This window comes from Cupressus sempervirens, chromosome 1, assembly GCF_028749045.1.
Source record: "Cupressus sempervirens isolate cs-2001-9-10 chromosome 1, ASM2874904v1, whole genome shotgun sequence".
In the NCBI taxonomy this organism is placed as follows: Eukaryota; Viridiplantae; Streptophyta; class Pinopsida; order Cupressales; family Cupressaceae; genus Cupressus; species Cupressus sempervirens.
Window position 1 is genome coordinate 859,564,266 of NC_143118.1, and position 17,759 is coordinate 859,582,024.

At 34.8% G+C, this 17,759-nt stretch overlaps 2 protein-coding genes across 2 annotated transcripts; both read right to left on the reverse strand.

Moving 5' to 3' along the window:
* Positions 1 to 1,567, reverse strand: LOC149580555 (7-deoxyloganetin glucosyltransferase-like). Its single transcript, XM_089814062.1, has 2 exons — positions 1,063 to 1,567; positions 1 to 986 (listed from the first exon to the last, which is right to left on the reverse strand). The coding sequence occupies exons 1-2, from the start codon at positions 1,541 to 1,543 to the stop codon at positions 31 to 33; spliced, it is 1,437 nt and encodes a 478-aa protein (XP_089670188.1). The 5' UTR covers positions 1,544 to 1,567; the 3' UTR covers positions 1 to 30.
* Positions 1,568 to 15,227: 13,660 nt separating this feature from the next.
* LOC149580556 (linamarin synthase 2-like) lies at positions 15,228 to 16,803 on the reverse strand. The gene is made up of 2 exons (XM_089814076.1): positions 16,283 to 16,803; positions 15,228 to 16,206 (listed from the first exon to the last, which is right to left on the reverse strand). Exons 1-2 carry the CDS (start codon positions 16,761 to 16,763, stop codon positions 15,251 to 15,253), a joined length of 1,437 nt encoding a protein of 478 aa, XP_089670202.1. The 5' UTR covers positions 16,764 to 16,803; the 3' UTR covers positions 15,228 to 15,250.
* Between the last annotated feature and the right edge of the window lie 956 nt (positions 16,804 to 17,759).

A 17,759-nucleotide genomic window follows, 5' to 3' on the forward strand; every position in this document is an offset into this window, starting at 1 on the left:
TCACGAAAAAGAGATACCATGCTTCCATTACTAAGCGGCTTTAAAGGCAGCCGATTTACATAGCTGTGTAATGTCATCAATAAAACTGTTCAAGTTGAGAAAAGAAGAACCTCCCTCCCCAACCGCTCTAAGTGACGACTGCTTCAAATCCCTCCCTCTTTTCCTCAGCTCCTCCGCTCCCATCAGTCTCCTTAGCCCTTTCTCAATCTCCCCCCTTTTAACCAGAAGACTTTCATCAACGTCAACGCCCTCTAAGTCCAAGCCAATCTTCCACATATCCTTGCAAAAGCGGCAATCCAGAAATTGGTCAGCGAAAAATGGCCATCCAAGCATTGGGATTCCCATGCTCATGCTCTCCAGACACGAATTCCACCCGCTGTGAGTAACAAACCCTCCTACAGAAGGGTGAGCCAACACCTTCACCTGAGGCACCCATTTGACAACCATTCCCCGATCCTTAGTCCTTTCAGCAAAACCCTCTGGCAGAGTCGCAGGCATACCTCCTGCAATATCCATTCTTAACACCCACAGAAAGGGATGCTCGCTTTTTTCCAACCCCAATGCCAACTCTTCCAGCTGCTCGTTCGATTTGAGAGCGAGGCTACCGAAGGAAACATATATCACCGAGCCTGGCTCGTAGTCGTCGAGCCATTTCAGACAACCCTCGTCCTGCTCTGAAAGACTCGCAAGCGCATTCAAATCTTTTCCTTGCAGCAGATTTGGAAGAAATACGGGGCCCACTCCCAAAGCAGGGCAGCCATCACACGACAGCGCGCTTACCGTCTCGGGGGGTTCCAACTCATCAAACGTGTTGACAAGAACATAGTCTGCCTTACCCTGAAAATTTGACTGACGCAGAGCCCACTGGTACATAGCGTCCGACGTGTCAGAAGCCCGGTAGAAGGAAAACAGATCGCTGGGCAAAATGAGCGGTAGATTGCCAGGCAAGCAACTGATCACTTTGTCTACCCTCTTCGATTCCTCCACTGCAATTACAAACCTTTATTAGCCATTACAAACATGTCCGAGCAATCAAAATAAAATTGAAGAATACTACCGTACCTTTGACAGGAATATGCCCGCGCGAGACGAGGAGGTCGGCGTTTAACTGAGCGATAGAAGATGCGGCGCACATCGTCCAGAAGATGACTCGGGGCACTCCCAGCTTGTTCGCCACTTCATAAGTGCAAGACATGAAGTTTTCCGTTATAATGCAGCTGATGGGAGGAGTTTTCCCGTCTGATAAGCTGGAAAGTAAATAGTGCTCCATATTGGGGCCGAGTTTTTCCATTGCAATCACATACTCGGGTAGATTTGAGAGACGAGGGTGATCAGGTGGCAATCCATCTGGAATGGTAAGAAACTTAAAGGTGGAGGATTCAGCTGCAGCTGCTCTTGACATCCGGTTGTGGCTCCACTCCATGTCCACAAAAGTGATAAAGACTCCTCTCTTCAAGAGGAGATGAGCGAGATTGATAAGAGGATTGATGATCCCCTGTGCAGGGAAAGGCACCATGACTGCGTGCAGGCCATTCATCTTCATGTTCTGTGATTGCTTAGGATACCTTCGATCCGTCCTTGGTATATATAGAAAGCAGACTTTCTCTTAATGGATTTAACTTAACAATCAACTCAACTTGAACAAGATCCACGGAAATGTGGAAGAGTAGTTGAAGGCGACTCTCTAGTCACAGTTGATTGAAGATTTGGTTGTCGTGGGCAATTTGCCTTTCTATATAATTGTGTGCTTTTTCTATTGATTTTTTCAATCATGAAAAGCCTATTAATACTGCTAAGAGTTTTATGAGACAGCCATACACTTTTCATCATCGAATTGTTTATGTTATCGGCTGATACAATGCTTACCGAATATTGATTCCATATAATAAAAAAAAAGTGCAGAGATGGTTCGCGTGGGGGAAGTCAATTCTAGCGTTTTGTATTTATGCGTTTCAAATAAGCTAAATGAGGTACTGGTTTTATGGTTTAGACGAAATTTATTTTTAAAATATTTAACATTGTGCTTATAATTCGTATAGACTATTCACATGGTGAAAATCAATCATTGAGAATAATTAAGGTAAACCAATGAGCAGTTGCATAGTTTTCATGAGGATATTTACTTCAATTTTCTAATGTAAGTTTTAAATATGTATTTAAATTTCAATGTGACAAATTAAAAATATATATCTAAAATATAATTGTTATGTTAATTGTTGTATTGATCAATACTTTTTAAAATATCTTTTTAAATAATACTTAGGTAATGATCTTTTAATAATATATTTTTAAAATCAAATATGTTCAATCATGAGGCCCTACTATTCATATATTCATCATCCATAATTTTTTTTTAGGTTGAATTTTTCATCCATTAAGTTTTTCTCATTCTAATGTTTGAAAAATGGTGAACATAATGCTATAGTGTCATATGGTATGCCAAGATTTATTTATGTTTTGATATTCATAGAGTCTCATTGTTCTACAATAGATTCATTAATATTTTAGAATATGTTATGTGACTCTTTCTCCAAGAAAAGATAAAACTATGAAATAAAGAAATAAGTATTTAAAGGTTCATAGAAGTTAAGGATATTACAATCTTCTGTTTAAATAAATATTAGTAAATAATATTAATTTAAAAAAATTAAAAAGGAGAGCATTATTATATTTATGAAAGGGTAAACAAAAAGGCAACCTTTTTCAAAAGGGTGTTGTTCTTTGAAAGTCACTCCCTTGAAGTTTAAATCATTTATGTAAGGATTGGAAGAGGGTGGAGGGGACTCATGAGAATATTTTTTTTTTTAAAATTAGAATAATATCACAAGGAAGAAGAATAATTATAAAGAGAAAGTAAAAGGCATAATTAAGTTCTCTAGCTAAGCATTAGGCATTAAAGAAGGGGCATACAAAGTGTGTATAGTTTGGAGTGTCTTAGCTAGGGTTGTATTATTTTCATGCACGAGGCATGTGTTCCATACTATGAAAGTATGTGACGTTCTTAGTTTTGAGTAAGAACCGTGTTCTCCTATGAAAGGTTCTTGCTTAGGAAAAAGCCAAGACTGTCTCCCTAGAATGGTGAGAAACTTAATTTTACTAGAGGTGGATAGATGAGCAATATGATGAAAACTCCTCTTGAAGAGAGGAGATGCGCGAGACTCATAAGAGGATTGATATTGCCTTGAACAAGGAAAGGCACCATAATTGCATGCAGGCCATTCATCTTCATCTTCTTGCCTTTGAAATTGTTATTTGTGATCATTTGGTTCCTTCTGCGGCAAATATATAAAAAACAGATTCCATACGTTGTGGATGGATGGATTGAACTGAGCAATCAACTTTAACGAAATCTACCGAAACGTTGAGGAGTATTTGAAGGCAAATGCCTATTTACAGTTGATTGAAGATTTGGTGTCGTCGAGAGTTGCAATTTGTATATAAATTGTGTCCATTTTATATGAATTATTTTACATTATATCAACTTTGAAAAAAAAACTTATTGTTGTTTAGTATTTCATTGGACACCTGCTTATTTTTCACCCGTGAAGTCCATAGATTGGTATATGATGAGTATCAATTATTGATTGGCAAATATAAAGAATGGTTCCTATTGGGTGGAAAGATAATAATGTTATGTTATTTTAGGATATTTTGATTATAGGAATTGGTAGATCTAAAGTTTGATAAACATCTTATGTTTAAAATTTTATTAAAAATATATTTTAAAGAATATGAAATAGTAAATATGGTTATCATTGTCGTGAATGATTCATTTGTTTCATATCAATTATGTATTATGTGATTCATTTGTTCAATATTAATTATTTCAAATATATTAATGATATATGTAATCAGAAATTATTAGTTTTGAAATTATTCTTGATCTAAGCTAATTTGACATCTCTAATTTTTTAATTTTCAATTAAATTTTGATAAGTTATAACTTGTATTATTGTTTAATATTTTATAAAACACACTCTTTTGTATCGATGAAATCATTGATTTTTATTTCTATATAATTGTGTACTTTTTATAAAATGTACATCATTATATCACATTTTAAAATATTATATTATTATTATTATTTTATGGAACACACACTTCTTTTTCATTGATGAAATCATTGATTAATTTATGTTATATATTTATATGATCAACGTTAAAGTTTATCGATAAGTATCAAGGATGGTTTACTTATGGAAAGTCAATAATGTATTATTATATGATTTTGAAGAAATAGATTAATTAAATGAACTAATGGGTGTAAATTTTTACAAATATTTTATTTTTAAATTGTTATTAGATATATAATTTACACAGCAGTAAATAATAAATGTGGTTATCATTATTATAGAAATTCACTAGTCAGATATCATTCATATATTATATGATTAAGAAACATGATTAATCAACATAGCATTTAGTTCTTTATAGAATACACATACTTTACATTGATGAAGCTATTGAATAAAATATGATTTAGGCTAAGAAGTACAAGGGTGGTTCACATGGCAGAAAATCAATAATATTATGTTATGTAGTTTTAAACAATTAAGCTAAATGAATCAATTGTTGTAAACATGGATCTAAACCTCTAGAAATTGTTGAACACAAAACTATAATAGAATCAATGAAACATATAAACAATTAATAAACACTAGTGGTCTAAGCCCACTCCTACACTCTCAGTCTTTCAATCTTGACTGGGGCTTCGACCTTCCTACTTCCCTCCTAGTTCTTTTCACCCCTTTAGTATGTCTCTCCTAGTGGGGCATGGGGGTTTCTCTTTCTCCTCGCTTCTCTCTTTTGGTAGATAGGAATCCTTTGAGGTCCCTATTAATTCTCACTCCTCTGCTCCAACTATTAAGGCTAGCTCGTCATTGGTGATTCAGCCTAGTGGAAGTTCTTTTGCAAAAAAGGTTTTGCATGCTTCAGTTGGTGCATCTTCCCCTCTCAAATCAAATAGTTCCAACACAGTTAAAGGTAGTGCTATGCGGGTCCCTGATGATATAATTCATGACTCTATGGTTGGATTGGAACTATCCCTAGTAGGATGGTTCATTCTCTTTAGGTCAACTATTGATCAACTCAAGAAATGGGCAACCTCTTCTTGGTCTCTTAAAGGAAATATTAAGATTAACACCCTCCTTAATGGCTTGTTTGCGTTCTCATTTCTAGTTAAGGAGGATTATTTTTTTTGCTCTTACTAATGGACCCTGGTTCCTAAGGTCAAACAAAAAAACTTCATAAATTTTTGCAAATGAAAACCTAAATTGGACCTAGTTGTTGATCTGGGAGTTTTTGCACCAAAGTGGGTCAGACTAATGAGTCTACCTTTGTAGTTCTAGAACACTGAGGTTTTTAGAAGTATAGTGGAAACCTTTGGGTCCCTTTGGTAGTGGATAAATATTTCTAGACAAACTCTCACTTTTTATTTGCCAAAATTTGTGTTAGTGTCTCTATGAACAAGATTCTTCCAATGTCTATTAACTTACACTCTAAGCTGAGGTCCTATGTGCAACCATTGATTTTTGAGAATGTAGACTTGTTCTATGTAAAATGTAGATATTCTATCTTTGTTTACTTTTCTTTTCCTTCCGCTCCCCTGAGATCTGAGAGGGGGCCCAAGGAAGTTGCAAAGATCAAAGTTTTTCCCTTGACCACCCCTTTGGTTGCAGAGATTCTTCCCAATAATTTTGCCCCTATTCTTCCTTTGGGTAAGGAATGGTCTAAAGGAGCTTTACCCACAACTACTAAGGCTATCCCTCTTCTCACTCCTACAAAACAAAGTATCTTGGACAAGTTTTTTAGATCCCTCCAACCTTCCTCCTAAGCTTCTTCGAAGAAGGCTATTATTCCACTACCATTGGATAAATGTTTGGGTATTTTGGTGGTCCCATCTTGCCCTAAATCTCTTTCTTGGGATTATAGTAAGCTGATGATAATGGGCCCTTTGACATCTCATCTCCCTAATGTTCTTTGGGAAGATAACTTTGTTTCATAGAGTGATACTATCAAGGACTATTAGTGGACCAAGGTTGATAAGAAGAACAAAGGAAAGTGTAAAATTGATGTTGGAAAAGACAAAGAAGAGTTGCCAAAAAGAAAAAGAGTTGGCCCCCTATCCAAGGGACATATGATGGGTAGCTTGGAGGCCCTTACTATTAAAGGTAGTCAAAAAGTTGAAGTTAAATCCTAATCTATAAGGGTAGATGTGGCTTTAGGAGGGTGCTATTTAGTACTAATTTTCATTTATAATAATGGTTAGAATACTATCCTAGAATCTCAAGGGTTTGAATAGTCACCTAAAGTAGCATAGGTTGAAGAGTATTCTTCAGGATCTCAAAGTGGATATTCTTCTCTTACAAAAAACTAAATTGAATATGGATTGTATGGAAAGGGCAATGGATTTTGTGTTTTCTGATGCCTCTTGATTCTCCTAGGATTCTCAAGGTGCTTCAAGAGGTATAGAGGTCATCTAGAGTGTGAGTGAATTATCGAGTACATTGTGAACTCCTCAAGTGACACTATTATTACTAATTTTCAAGATCTTACTTCTAGGTGCTCATGAAATTTAGTTAATGTTTATGCCTTGAATAATGGAGATCAAAGGAAACTTCTTTAGAACAACCTAGTGAATCTTATCAATAATAGATACTCTAAATGGATGTTTATTGGAGACTTCAATTCTCCACTCTATCCTTTCAACAAATTTGTGGGTATAGAAGACTTCTCTCAAAGCATGGAATATTTACGGGATTTTTCCTTCATTCAGGACTTAATGATATAGCTCTAAGGGGAGCTAATTTCACATGGACTAATTGATGAAAAGGTTTTGACCTTATCCAGTTAGGCAAGTGCAGGGAAGTTCTCTCCTCAAACTGGATAAACATGGATGATTTTCTTTTGGAAACAAAACCTTTTGCTGGGTTACATCACAATGCTCTACTACTAGAATGAAAAGTTGGGAAAAAGGTGGTATGCCCATTTAGATTTGAGAATATGTGTCTTTCTGAACACAACATAAGAGATCTAATATGATCTTGGTGGGATAAGCCACATAAGTTGTCCCCAATGATTAACATTGAGATGAAATTGAGGGAATATAGAGATAAAGTTAGGAATTGGAACAAGGTTTCATTTCAAAACATCTTTCATCCTAAAAGGACCTTAGAGAACAAGCTGGCTAATCTTTAGGGGCTTCTAGAAAGGAATCATTATCATCCTATGTTAAGCACACATAAAAGGTCCTTAAGAGACTAATGGATCTCTCTATCCATCCAAGAAGAGAATTTTTGGAAACAAAAATCCTCTGTATAATGGCTAAAGGAGAGAGATAAAAATAATAGGGATTTTTTTCACCAAACTATCTTGAAGCATAGAAGTAGAAATTGTATTAGATTCCTTGTTTTCTCGAATAGGGTGGAGGTCAAGGAAGAAGAAGATATAAACTTTGAAATTATAACTTTCTTCATTTAGAATGACCGAAATGATCAAGGATTGAAGGATCCCAAAGAGCTACTTGGATGTATCACCTATGTATATTTCAAAATTTAATTAAATTGAAACTTATCAATTTAATGTTGATTTTACTTGATTCATTATGAGAAATGAATCAATTACCATTTTCAAGAAATATTAGATTATTCATTTATTTTTTCTGATATAGGAGGTGTCTAGCAACACTTATGTTTGTCTCCCCATTCTAAATGTGGGTAAATAGATATCACGAGCATGTCATATCACAATAGAATTATCCAAAAGACTGATGAGCTATTAGAAATTATATAAGGAAAAAATATGGTTTCTTAAACTATGATGGTTTCAAATATAAGAAAATGGGAAAAGTAAAAAATACTTTGGAAATTGTTTATAGTAGTAAAATATCAAAAAATGGATAATGTATAAAATGTTTTGAAATTTTTAATTAAAAAATTACCTTTAAAGGCATAATGTTCTCATTCCTTTCTTTGCTAGGATCTTGTTTTCATCTAATGTTATTGTCAAAATTGTCTTTGTGGAAATATTGGAGTGTCAATATTTTAGAATATATTAAAATAAGTGAGATTTTTATAAATCAGTTAATTGTCACATATGTTAAAAAAAAATAGGCTTAATGATCAAATCTCTGCTAGGAGGATAAAACAAGATAATTCTTGCTCATAACTTGTCAAGTATTTTATTTATTTCTACAAATCTAACTTTCCATGCAAACAATATTATATAATGTTCATAATAACATCCAAATAACAAATTGCATAAAGAGTTAGATCTGCAACATACTTTAAACAATTTGTGAAGGCTTAAATTTAAAATACAAGGTATTATGAAATATTTATTTGATTTGGTAATCATAACATCTATTATTACTATATGAACAACTATTTTAATCAAATTTTATTGACGCATTTGCATTTCCTCTATTAATGTTTCTTACTTTCTTTCCTTGCATGAGGTAGGGACTCAATCCCAACATCTCTCTTCTTTATATATATATATATATATATATATATATATATATATATATATATATATACACTATTTTCAATTTTTATTTTTTGTTTAAATATATTATATAATGATAAAATTGTTGAATTATTCAATGCTTGCAAGGAAAGCTATTGTGAAGAACTTCTTAATTAGGTAGGTGCAAGAAATTGGGTCTCACTTTTGGGCAAAAAGTGGAAGTGTTTTTCCTATTTTTAAAATTTCTTGTCAATTGATGTCAAAATTTACAGTCATGTACGCACACAATAAATTGACACAAATAAATATTTTTTTGTAAATACTTTTAAAGAGAGTTGCCTAATACACCTAAGATTGATGACAATATTTTTCCTTAATTTTTTATTGAAAAATATTTTTATTATTAATTATTAATTGGCTATAAAGGTAAATTTTAAAACCTCTTGTGTACGGACACCATAATTTGATCAAAATTTCACTTTTTTCAAAATTTCTTTTTTTTTTAACCTCAAAAGAATTGCATGTAGATTGATGACATATAAATTAATTTAAGAAAAATTATTTTAAAAAGTTATTAAAGTTTTAGTGAACTTCACTATTTTACATTTAGGCACCACCTTTCATTAAAAAATAATGCAAAAATAGTAAATAAAATCATAGCACTATAAAATTTATATTTCTAAAATTAGGACAGTGAGAACTCTAATGGGGTTTTGTTTCATAAAAAAAATTGATCGGGACGACCCTCTAAAAATTATGGCAAGGCATGAATTTGTTAGTTTAATGCCTTAGTGAAATCTTGAGAGGTTAAAGCATAGGCTTGGTCTCATGAAGCCTATCCCGAACCAAAATCCTGGGTAGGAGGAAAAAAATCCCACCTAGTGTTCTAAGAAATGGGCACCTGTAATTTAAATTCAAAAAATGGGTACCCATTTTGAAAATGTCAAATCAGCACATAAAATTCCCCCCGCCCAAAAATAAATAAAATTAAATTTTTAGAAATGGGTACTCTTTTTTTACTTTTAAAAAATGGGTACCTATTTCTTAAAAATACAAATTTTTTATGTTTTCAAAAACGGATACCCATTTTTTGAAACTAAAAATGGTTACCCAATTTTTTAAAAATCAGTACTCGATTCATAAAAAAATGAGTGCCCTTTTTTAAATTTTGGATCAAGCACCCAAGACTAAAATGGGTACCCATTTCTAAAAGAGTGCGATCTCAATCCACAGACTTCCGTGGAATTGAGACCCAACTTCTTGCTTCTACCCAATCCTTGAATGACTCTATTGTTGATAATTTTTATTTGATTATATTATTTTTCACAACTCCCTCATTTTCATGTTGTTGAAGTTTTGCTGCCCCAAGACAAATTTTTCTATGGTTTTGAATCAATACGAGTGATAAAAATTGCATTGCAATTGAAGAGTAAAAAATACATCGTGAAGCAAAAAATATGGAAGATTAGGCAATTTAAGTCCAATATTTCCTTTTCCAACATGCTTGATACTTGACTTATCAGCTATATAAATTTGACTATGAGGACTTTCATGAAATTCTTCAAAGCAATCATGTCGAAATGTCATATATTATGTAGCTCTAGTATCTAAGATCCAAGAATCATACCATGAGGAATTAGAAGAAAAAACTAAAATAGAAAGTACATATTGTTTTCTATCAGAAGAAAATTGGATTGCTCTTTAAAATCAATCATCTTAAGGTTTATCATCATTGTGAATTTTTATTGTCTTTTTATTTTGAAAAAAAAAATTACTAAAGATTTGTAGCTCCAGTATCTAAGATCCAAGAATCATACCATGATGAATTAGAAGAAAAAACTAAAATAGAAAGTACATATTGTCTGCTATCAGAAGCAAATTGGACTGCTCTTGAAAATTAATCATCTTAAGGTTTATCATCATTGTGAATTTTTATTGTCTTTTTATTTTTATTTTTAAAAATTACTAAAGATTTCTATCTTATCCCAAAAGAGATTACATTCATGTCCTTCATGAATACTTATTCTACCACATCTTTTACAATTTTAATATTTCTTATCATTTTGATTTTCACTTTTCCTACATTGACATCTACATTTCCTATTAGATTTTGGGAGGATAATTGGGTAGGTGGTAATCCTCTATACCAAACTGAGTATGGTGCTTTGACTCTATTTTCAATAATTTCTAAAAAATTGATAAAGTTTTCTATCTTATCCCAAGAGAGATTACATTCATGTGCTTCATGACTACCTTTTCTACCACATCTTTTACAATTTTAATATTTCCTATCATTTTGATTGTCACATTTCATCAATTGACCTCTACATTTCCTATTATATTTTGGGAGGATAATTGGGCAGGTGGTAATCCTCTATACCAAACTGAGTATAGTGCTTTGAGGAATGCGTGCACAAAACATCCTTATATATGGCTATGTAAGTATCTCAATAAAAATTGAAAATGGAAGAAACTTAACTATGATATCTAGAACCAAAATTTAATCCAAGAGCTCCAAGCTATTATGGAAGGAACCAAGATGTCAACCTTTTCGATTAAGGATTCCATAGTTTGGGAATTAAACACCTCTGAGGAGTTTAGTATTAGATCTAGCTACAATGTTATTAGTGAGTATGAGGATATTTTGGGTTGTCCAAAAAAGTGTGGAATTCAGACATTCTCCATAAGATTAATTCCTTTTGGTGGGTGACACTTCCTGGGAGCATCCTCAAAATTTACAATCTCAAAAGAAGAGTATTCCAATTAATTAACCAATGTACATTGTGCCATAATAAGGAGGAAATATATTTCCCACCTTCTAATCCACTATACCTATGCTAGTGAGGTATGGAGGGGGATCTTGATTAGGTTTTGGATTGAGTAGGTTTTCAAATGTGATCTCCAATAATCTATCTTGGAGTAGGAAGCTATGTCTTTTCACCCTCTTATTAAGAAGTTGTGGAAGGTGTTAACCCCCATATGCATGTTGGCACTTATGAAAGGAGACAAACAACCACATCTTTAGAGATAAGTTCCCCCTTTTCCCCTCTGTTCGATTACTTTTCAAATCACAATAAACCTCCTCAAGAAATGTATTCCTCTCTAGGGATGGAAGACTTGTTAGGATTAAACCACAGATAGAAATAATAATTACATGCAAATATAACCAATATCAAAAAATAATAGATCACATAGAAAACAACAGAAGACACTAAGATTTAACATGGTTCACCCAAACCCTGGCCTACATCCACCAAATAGAAAGTCCAATATTTTTATGATCCATTGATTACAACCTGATTACAATCTATAATCCCTTACAACTCAATACCACCAGAAGAACCAATTTCACATCACATAGAAAAAAAAATCTTTAACTCTAAGCACTTTTATACAAGTATTTTTACTGCTTTAGGGTTACAATTATTAATTACATGTTGGCCCAAAATCCTTATAAAATAGGACCCAAAATTATTTTTTTGGCCCAAAGAATTTATGAAGTATGTAGAGTACTTTTTTGAATAGTCACCATATCTAACGAGACTCCCCCTCATCCTCCTAATATTAGCCACCAAAATATAGCTAAGGATCAAGGACTACTTCACATGATATCCAAATTTTACAACTCCAAGATTATGGTCAAGAAGAAAGTGAAATGGAAGTCACCTCAACCTCCTAGTTTAAACTCAAATTTGATGGATCGGTTAGGAATGGTTCTACTATTTTGGGAGGCACAATTAGAGTTGAAAACGGTAATCTAGTGATTGCCTACACTAGAAAATATGGTGAGAATGCCATAAACTTATTGGAAGCCATGGGACAATTTAGGGGGGTCAAGTCTACTAGTTCAATTGTGATTTGAAACTTGATTATTGCAGGTGACTCTCAACTCATTGTTGAGGAAGTGAAGAGACAAAGTAAAACAAATTAGAAAGTTTACTCAATAATCAATGATGCCCATACCCTTATATTGAGGTTTTTGGAATTGTCCATTCAACATACTTACCATGATGGAAACCAAGTGGCTAATGCACTAGCAATGATTGGTCGTGAGATTGTTGGCATGTGTAATTAGGTAAATATTGATGGCCAACCAGCTAATATATAGGCCCTTATGGAAAAATAAATAAATTAACCATTATGGGGTTGATCACTCATTATTATAGATGCGATCCCTTTTGGCTCAAAATTATTATGATTGCCTTTTCAAAAGGACATATGAGTATGAATAAATCTAATAAGATTGAAAAGGCCATGATTGGACCCAAAATGAATATCCACTTTTATAGGATGTTTTCATAATATGGGGTGTCTCCTTAAGTAATATTTGGAGGTATTTTTTTAGGAAAGAAAGGATGGGAGTTTTAAATAATAATAATGGTATGACTACTATTGGAAAAAGCATACATGGTTGGTGATGAAGTGGGTGTACTTCAACTCATTATGATACATGGTGGCCTATGCTTGTGGCTTGTGATAATAAAAACTATTACTTGGGCACTAATCATTTTCTCTTTTTCTATTTGAACTAGTTTATTGCCAAATTTCTCTCTATTAAGTTTCTTGCCATTTTTAGACTATGTTGTGGGGAAGGTTGGGTAATGTTAATTTCTTCTGAGGATTTCACTACTAGTTTGGGAGAGAACAAAGTTATGGGAGGGAATCTTGTTCACATTATTCCAATTACAATTGAAGAGTACAGGGAAGATGCTTAGACTTACCTTAAGGAGGGTGGTCTACCTTCCTACATGCAGTTCATTCAAGGCCATGAAAAGGTTGTTTTTACATAGTTTGTCAATTGTAGAGCAACATGAGGGTGATCAAATTAATGAGATCTGTTTAGAGATCAATGAAGAGGCCATTGTGAAGGGTTGTGGTCTCTCCTTAGAAGCTAGGAAATGGAGAAAGTAGACAAGGGTTTTAGACGAAGCCAATTTGAACAAGTTTTTCTATCTTGATGAGAGTCTAAGCCATGACCCTGATGGGTTTTTGAGAATGACCTTGACAGATCCCTAGAAAGGGGTATTTTATGCCATTATGCAGTATATCACTCTTAAGGGTAGATTGCATATTTTTAACTACTACCATTTCCCTATCTTGAACCATTTTAGAAATCGTGACCTCTTTTTTACCCCCTACCTTAGTCTACAATCTATGGAAGACAACATTCTCTGAGTTAGGAAGAAGATGATGGATGGAAAACCCTATCCAATCCTGCACTAGGCTTTTATGTTTTAACTATATAATTTCCAAAAGGCTCCTTTCCCTCCTTAATCTATTAATGCCCAAGTTATTTTACCTAACCCTACTATCTCTACCTCAACCCCTCAAGTCCCTATGGAGTTTGTGTCCACTATGGAAACTAAATGCCCTAAGCCCTCCCTACCCAAATTGTCGAAACAAATGAAAATGGAGGACATTCATGTTGTTGATTCTTCTGTGGAGATGGAGGGTGGGAGAAGGAGGTCCATTAGGAAAATGAAAAGGTCGATGTAGAAAGATTCTAGAGCCAAGCATGACCCCCCTACTAGTTTAGATTCTACTGGTAGTGGGAAGAATAAACTCCGCCAGAAAAGATAGAAAAAGAAGGCTAATAGGAAGTGATACATTGAGGATGGTTAGGAAGACATGGCTAGTGATGATCATCAGAAATGGGAGGGGGAGGTTAGCCCTATTAATAGTTATGCAAGCCTTATGTCATCCCATGTTTCGCATAACTACAAGAATGACATCCTTGAAAAAACCAATAGGGTGGAGGACAAGCGAGACATCATCACCTTCATTACATGCCATTAGGAGAAATACAAATAGAGATTGAGCAATGATTCCTGGAGATGAAACTTAGGCCCATAACAAGGAGTATTCCACCTTGGAGAAGAGCATTAAAATGTTGGAGGAGAGACAAGAGATCGTGGAACAGAGGTTCAATGATATAACCAAGTTCATAGTTTAAGTTATGCATTTTTTAGCTTCTATCCTTCACCTTCTACACATTGAGAAGGAAGGTCTTACTATTGTGGTAGGGGTTCAAACCACTAGTTCCTTATATAGGTTTCTAGCAATGATAGGTTGTAGCTGCCACTAGACAAACTAGAGGAGAAGGAGAAGAACTAAGAGAGTCATCTCTCTATTTTTTACGTTATTCTATTATGTTTTTAGTTTCAACACTCAATCCAAGTGGGCTCTGTTTATGGTGCTTCTCTAGACATATTATGGTTATGGTTACTATTAAATTTAGTTATAGATTTTTGGATCCTCTAGTTAAGGGGATTTTTGAAATTAAGAAAGTGGGTAGGTTAAATATTTTCTACTTCTAACTTTTGATTGTTTATCAGCATTTTGTTCCTAGGTCAGCCCCCATTTTTTACCAGCTTTTTAATTTCAAAAACAATAAATGATTATCCAAACTAATTATTAACTAAAATAATAAATATATTTTAAAATTTGAGACTACATTCAAAATTTTATTTATTTATGAATTATTACACTTTTTAAAGGAATAATTAGCTATGTCAAGAAAAGATAACTTGAAAACCACAATTTTATGAGAGTTATAAAAAAAAAAGAACTTTATTGATGACATCTATTATTTAGGAAGGATGAAGGAATAGTGATCTTCTAGTGAAGGCCATCCTTAAATATGGCACACTAATGAAAATTTAAGCTTTGAAAAATAAGTCAATTTTGACTATTTAACACATTTAATTTAAGAATGAAGTCTTAATATGTGACGTTTAAGTCATCCAATCAAAAAAAAGAGATGCCAATATGAATGAGCTAACGCTTACGCGGCTTTAAAGACAGCCGATTTACATAGCTGTGTAATGTCATCAATAAATCTGTTCAAGTTGAGAAAAGAAGAACCTCCCTCCTCAACAGCTCTAAGTGCCGCCTGCTTCAAATCTCTCCCTCTTCTTCTCAGCTCATTCCCTTCCATCAATCTCCTTAGCCCTTTCTCTATCTCCTCCCTTTTGACCACCAGACTTTCATCGACATCCACCCCCTCAAAGTCCAAGCCAATCTTCCACACATCCTTGCAAAAGCGGCAGTCCAGAAACTGGTCAGCGAAAAATGGCCATCCAAGCATTGGGATTCCCATGCTCATGCTCTCCAAACACGAATTCCACCCGCTGTGAGTAAAAAACCCTCCTACAGAAGGGTGAGCCAACACCTTCACCTGAGGCACCCATTTCACAACCATTCCCCGATCCTTAGTCCTTTCAACAAAACCCTCCGGCAGAGTCACAGGCATACCTCCTGCATTATCCATTCTTAACACCCACAGAAAGGGATGCTCGCTTTTTTCCAACCCCGACGCCAACTCTTCCAGCTGCTCGTTCGATTTGACAGCGATGCTGCCGAAGGAAACATATATCACTGAATCCTTCTCTCGGGTGTCCAGCCATTTGAGACAGCTATCGTCCTGCTCTGAAAGACTCGCGAGCCCGTTCAAGTCTTTTCCTTGCAGCAGATTGGGAAGAAATACGGGGCCCACTCCCAAAGCAGGGCAGCCATTACATGACAGCGCGCTTACCGTCTCGGGGGGTTCCAACTCATCAAACGTGTTGACAAGAACATAGTCTGCCTTACCCTGAAAATTTGACTGACGCAGAGCCCACTGGTACATAGCGTCCGACGTGTCAGAAGCCCGGTAGAAGGAAAACAGATCGCTGGGCAAAATGAGCGGAAGATTGCCAGGCAAGCAACTGATCACTTTGTCTACCCTCTTCGATTCCTCCACTGCAATTACAAACCTTTATTAGTCATTACAAACATGTCTGAGAAAACGAAATAAAACTGAAGATTGCTAAAGTACCTTTGACAGGAATGTGCCCGCACGAGAGGAGGAGGTCGGTGTTTAACAGAGCGATAGAAGAGGCGGCGCACATTGTCCAAAATATGACTCGGGGCACTCCCAGCTTGTTGGCGACTTCGTATGTGCAAGACATGAATTTTTCCGTTATAATGCAAGTGATGGGAGGAGATGATCCGTCTGATAAACTGGACAGTAAATAATGTTCCATGACGGGGCCAAGTTTTTCTACTACGATTACGTACTCTGGAAGATTAGAGAGACGAGGGTGATCAGGTGGCAATCCATCTGGAATTGTAAGAAACTTAAATGTGGAAGATTCAGCTTCAGCGGCTCTTGACATGCGGTTGTGGCTCCACTCCATGTCCACAAAAGTGATGAAGACTCCTCTTGAAGAGAGAAGATGGGCGAGATTCATAAGAGGGTTGATGATCCCCGGTGCAGGGAAAGGCACCATGACTGCGTGCAGGCCATTCATCTTCATCTTCTGTGATTGCTTAGGATCCGTCCTTGGTATATATAAAAAGCAGACTTTCTCTTAACGGATTTAACTTAACAATCAACTCAACTTGAACGAGATCCACGGAAAATGTGGAAGAGTAGTTGAAAGCAAATCTCTAGTCACAGTTGATTGAAGATTTGGTTGTCGTGGGCAATTTGCATTTCTATATAATTGTGTGCTATTTCTATTGATTTTTTTTTTCTTTTCATTAAAGTAATGTATTGAAAGCCTATTAATACTGCTAAGAGTTTCATGGCACAGACATACACTTTTCATCATCGAATTGTTTATGTTATCGGTTGATAGGATGCTTACCGAATATTGATTCCATATAAAAATAAGTGCAGAGATGGTTCGCGTGGAGGAAAGTCAATTGTAGCGTTTTCTATTTATGCGTTTCAAAATAATTAAGCTATGATGAATTAAAACAACAGCACAAAGAATAAAAAAACAGAGCATAAAAACAGAGCAGCAAAACTCAAATATATCAAAGAGCTATAAAGTTTCTTCTTGTTATTACAGCTGAGAGGAATGCTCTATTTATAGAGCTCATACATATTTCTAGAGGGTTCTTGAGAAGCTTCAAGAAAGGAAGCACTCTAGAGATTTCTACATAATTTTAAATTCATATTTTGCACAAAGAGAGAGGCTCCAAGAAGCAAGTAGAAAGTTCTGGCTCCAAGAAGCAAGTAGAAAGTTCTGGACTGTGCATTAAATGCCCAGCTACTATAATAAACATTATTTTTAACACCCCCCCATAATGTTTATTTGGAGAGAGTAGGAACATCTTTGAGCTGCAATAGATCTCTAAATTTTGTAGATTTTACGATAGACAATGCTTTTGTAGATATATCAGCAAGTTGATCTTCTGTTCCGCAAAATTGAAGCTCCACCTCTTGTCTTTCAATTAGATCTCGAACAAAATGATGATGCACTTCTATATGCTTGGACCTTGCATGATATACCGGATTTTTTGCT

Bases quoted from the DNA above. Each gene is read 5' to 3' on its own strand.
- LOC149580555 (XM_089814062.1), bottom strand. From the start codon at position 1,543: ATGAAGATGAATGGCCTGCACGCAGTCATGGTGCCTTTCCCTGCACAG. The intron at 987-1,062 runs GTACGGTAGTAT...TTGTAATTGCAG, and splicing joins CGGGCATATTCCTGTCAAAG to TGGAGGAATCGAAGAGGGTA.
- LOC149580556 (XM_089814076.1), bottom strand. From the start codon at position 16,763: ATGAAGATGAATGGCCTGCACGCAGTCATGGTGCCTTTCCCTGCACCG. The intron at 16,207-16,282 runs GTACTTTAGCAA...TTGTAATTGCAG, and splicing joins CGGGCACATTCCTGTCAAAG to TGGAGGAATCGAAGAGGGTA.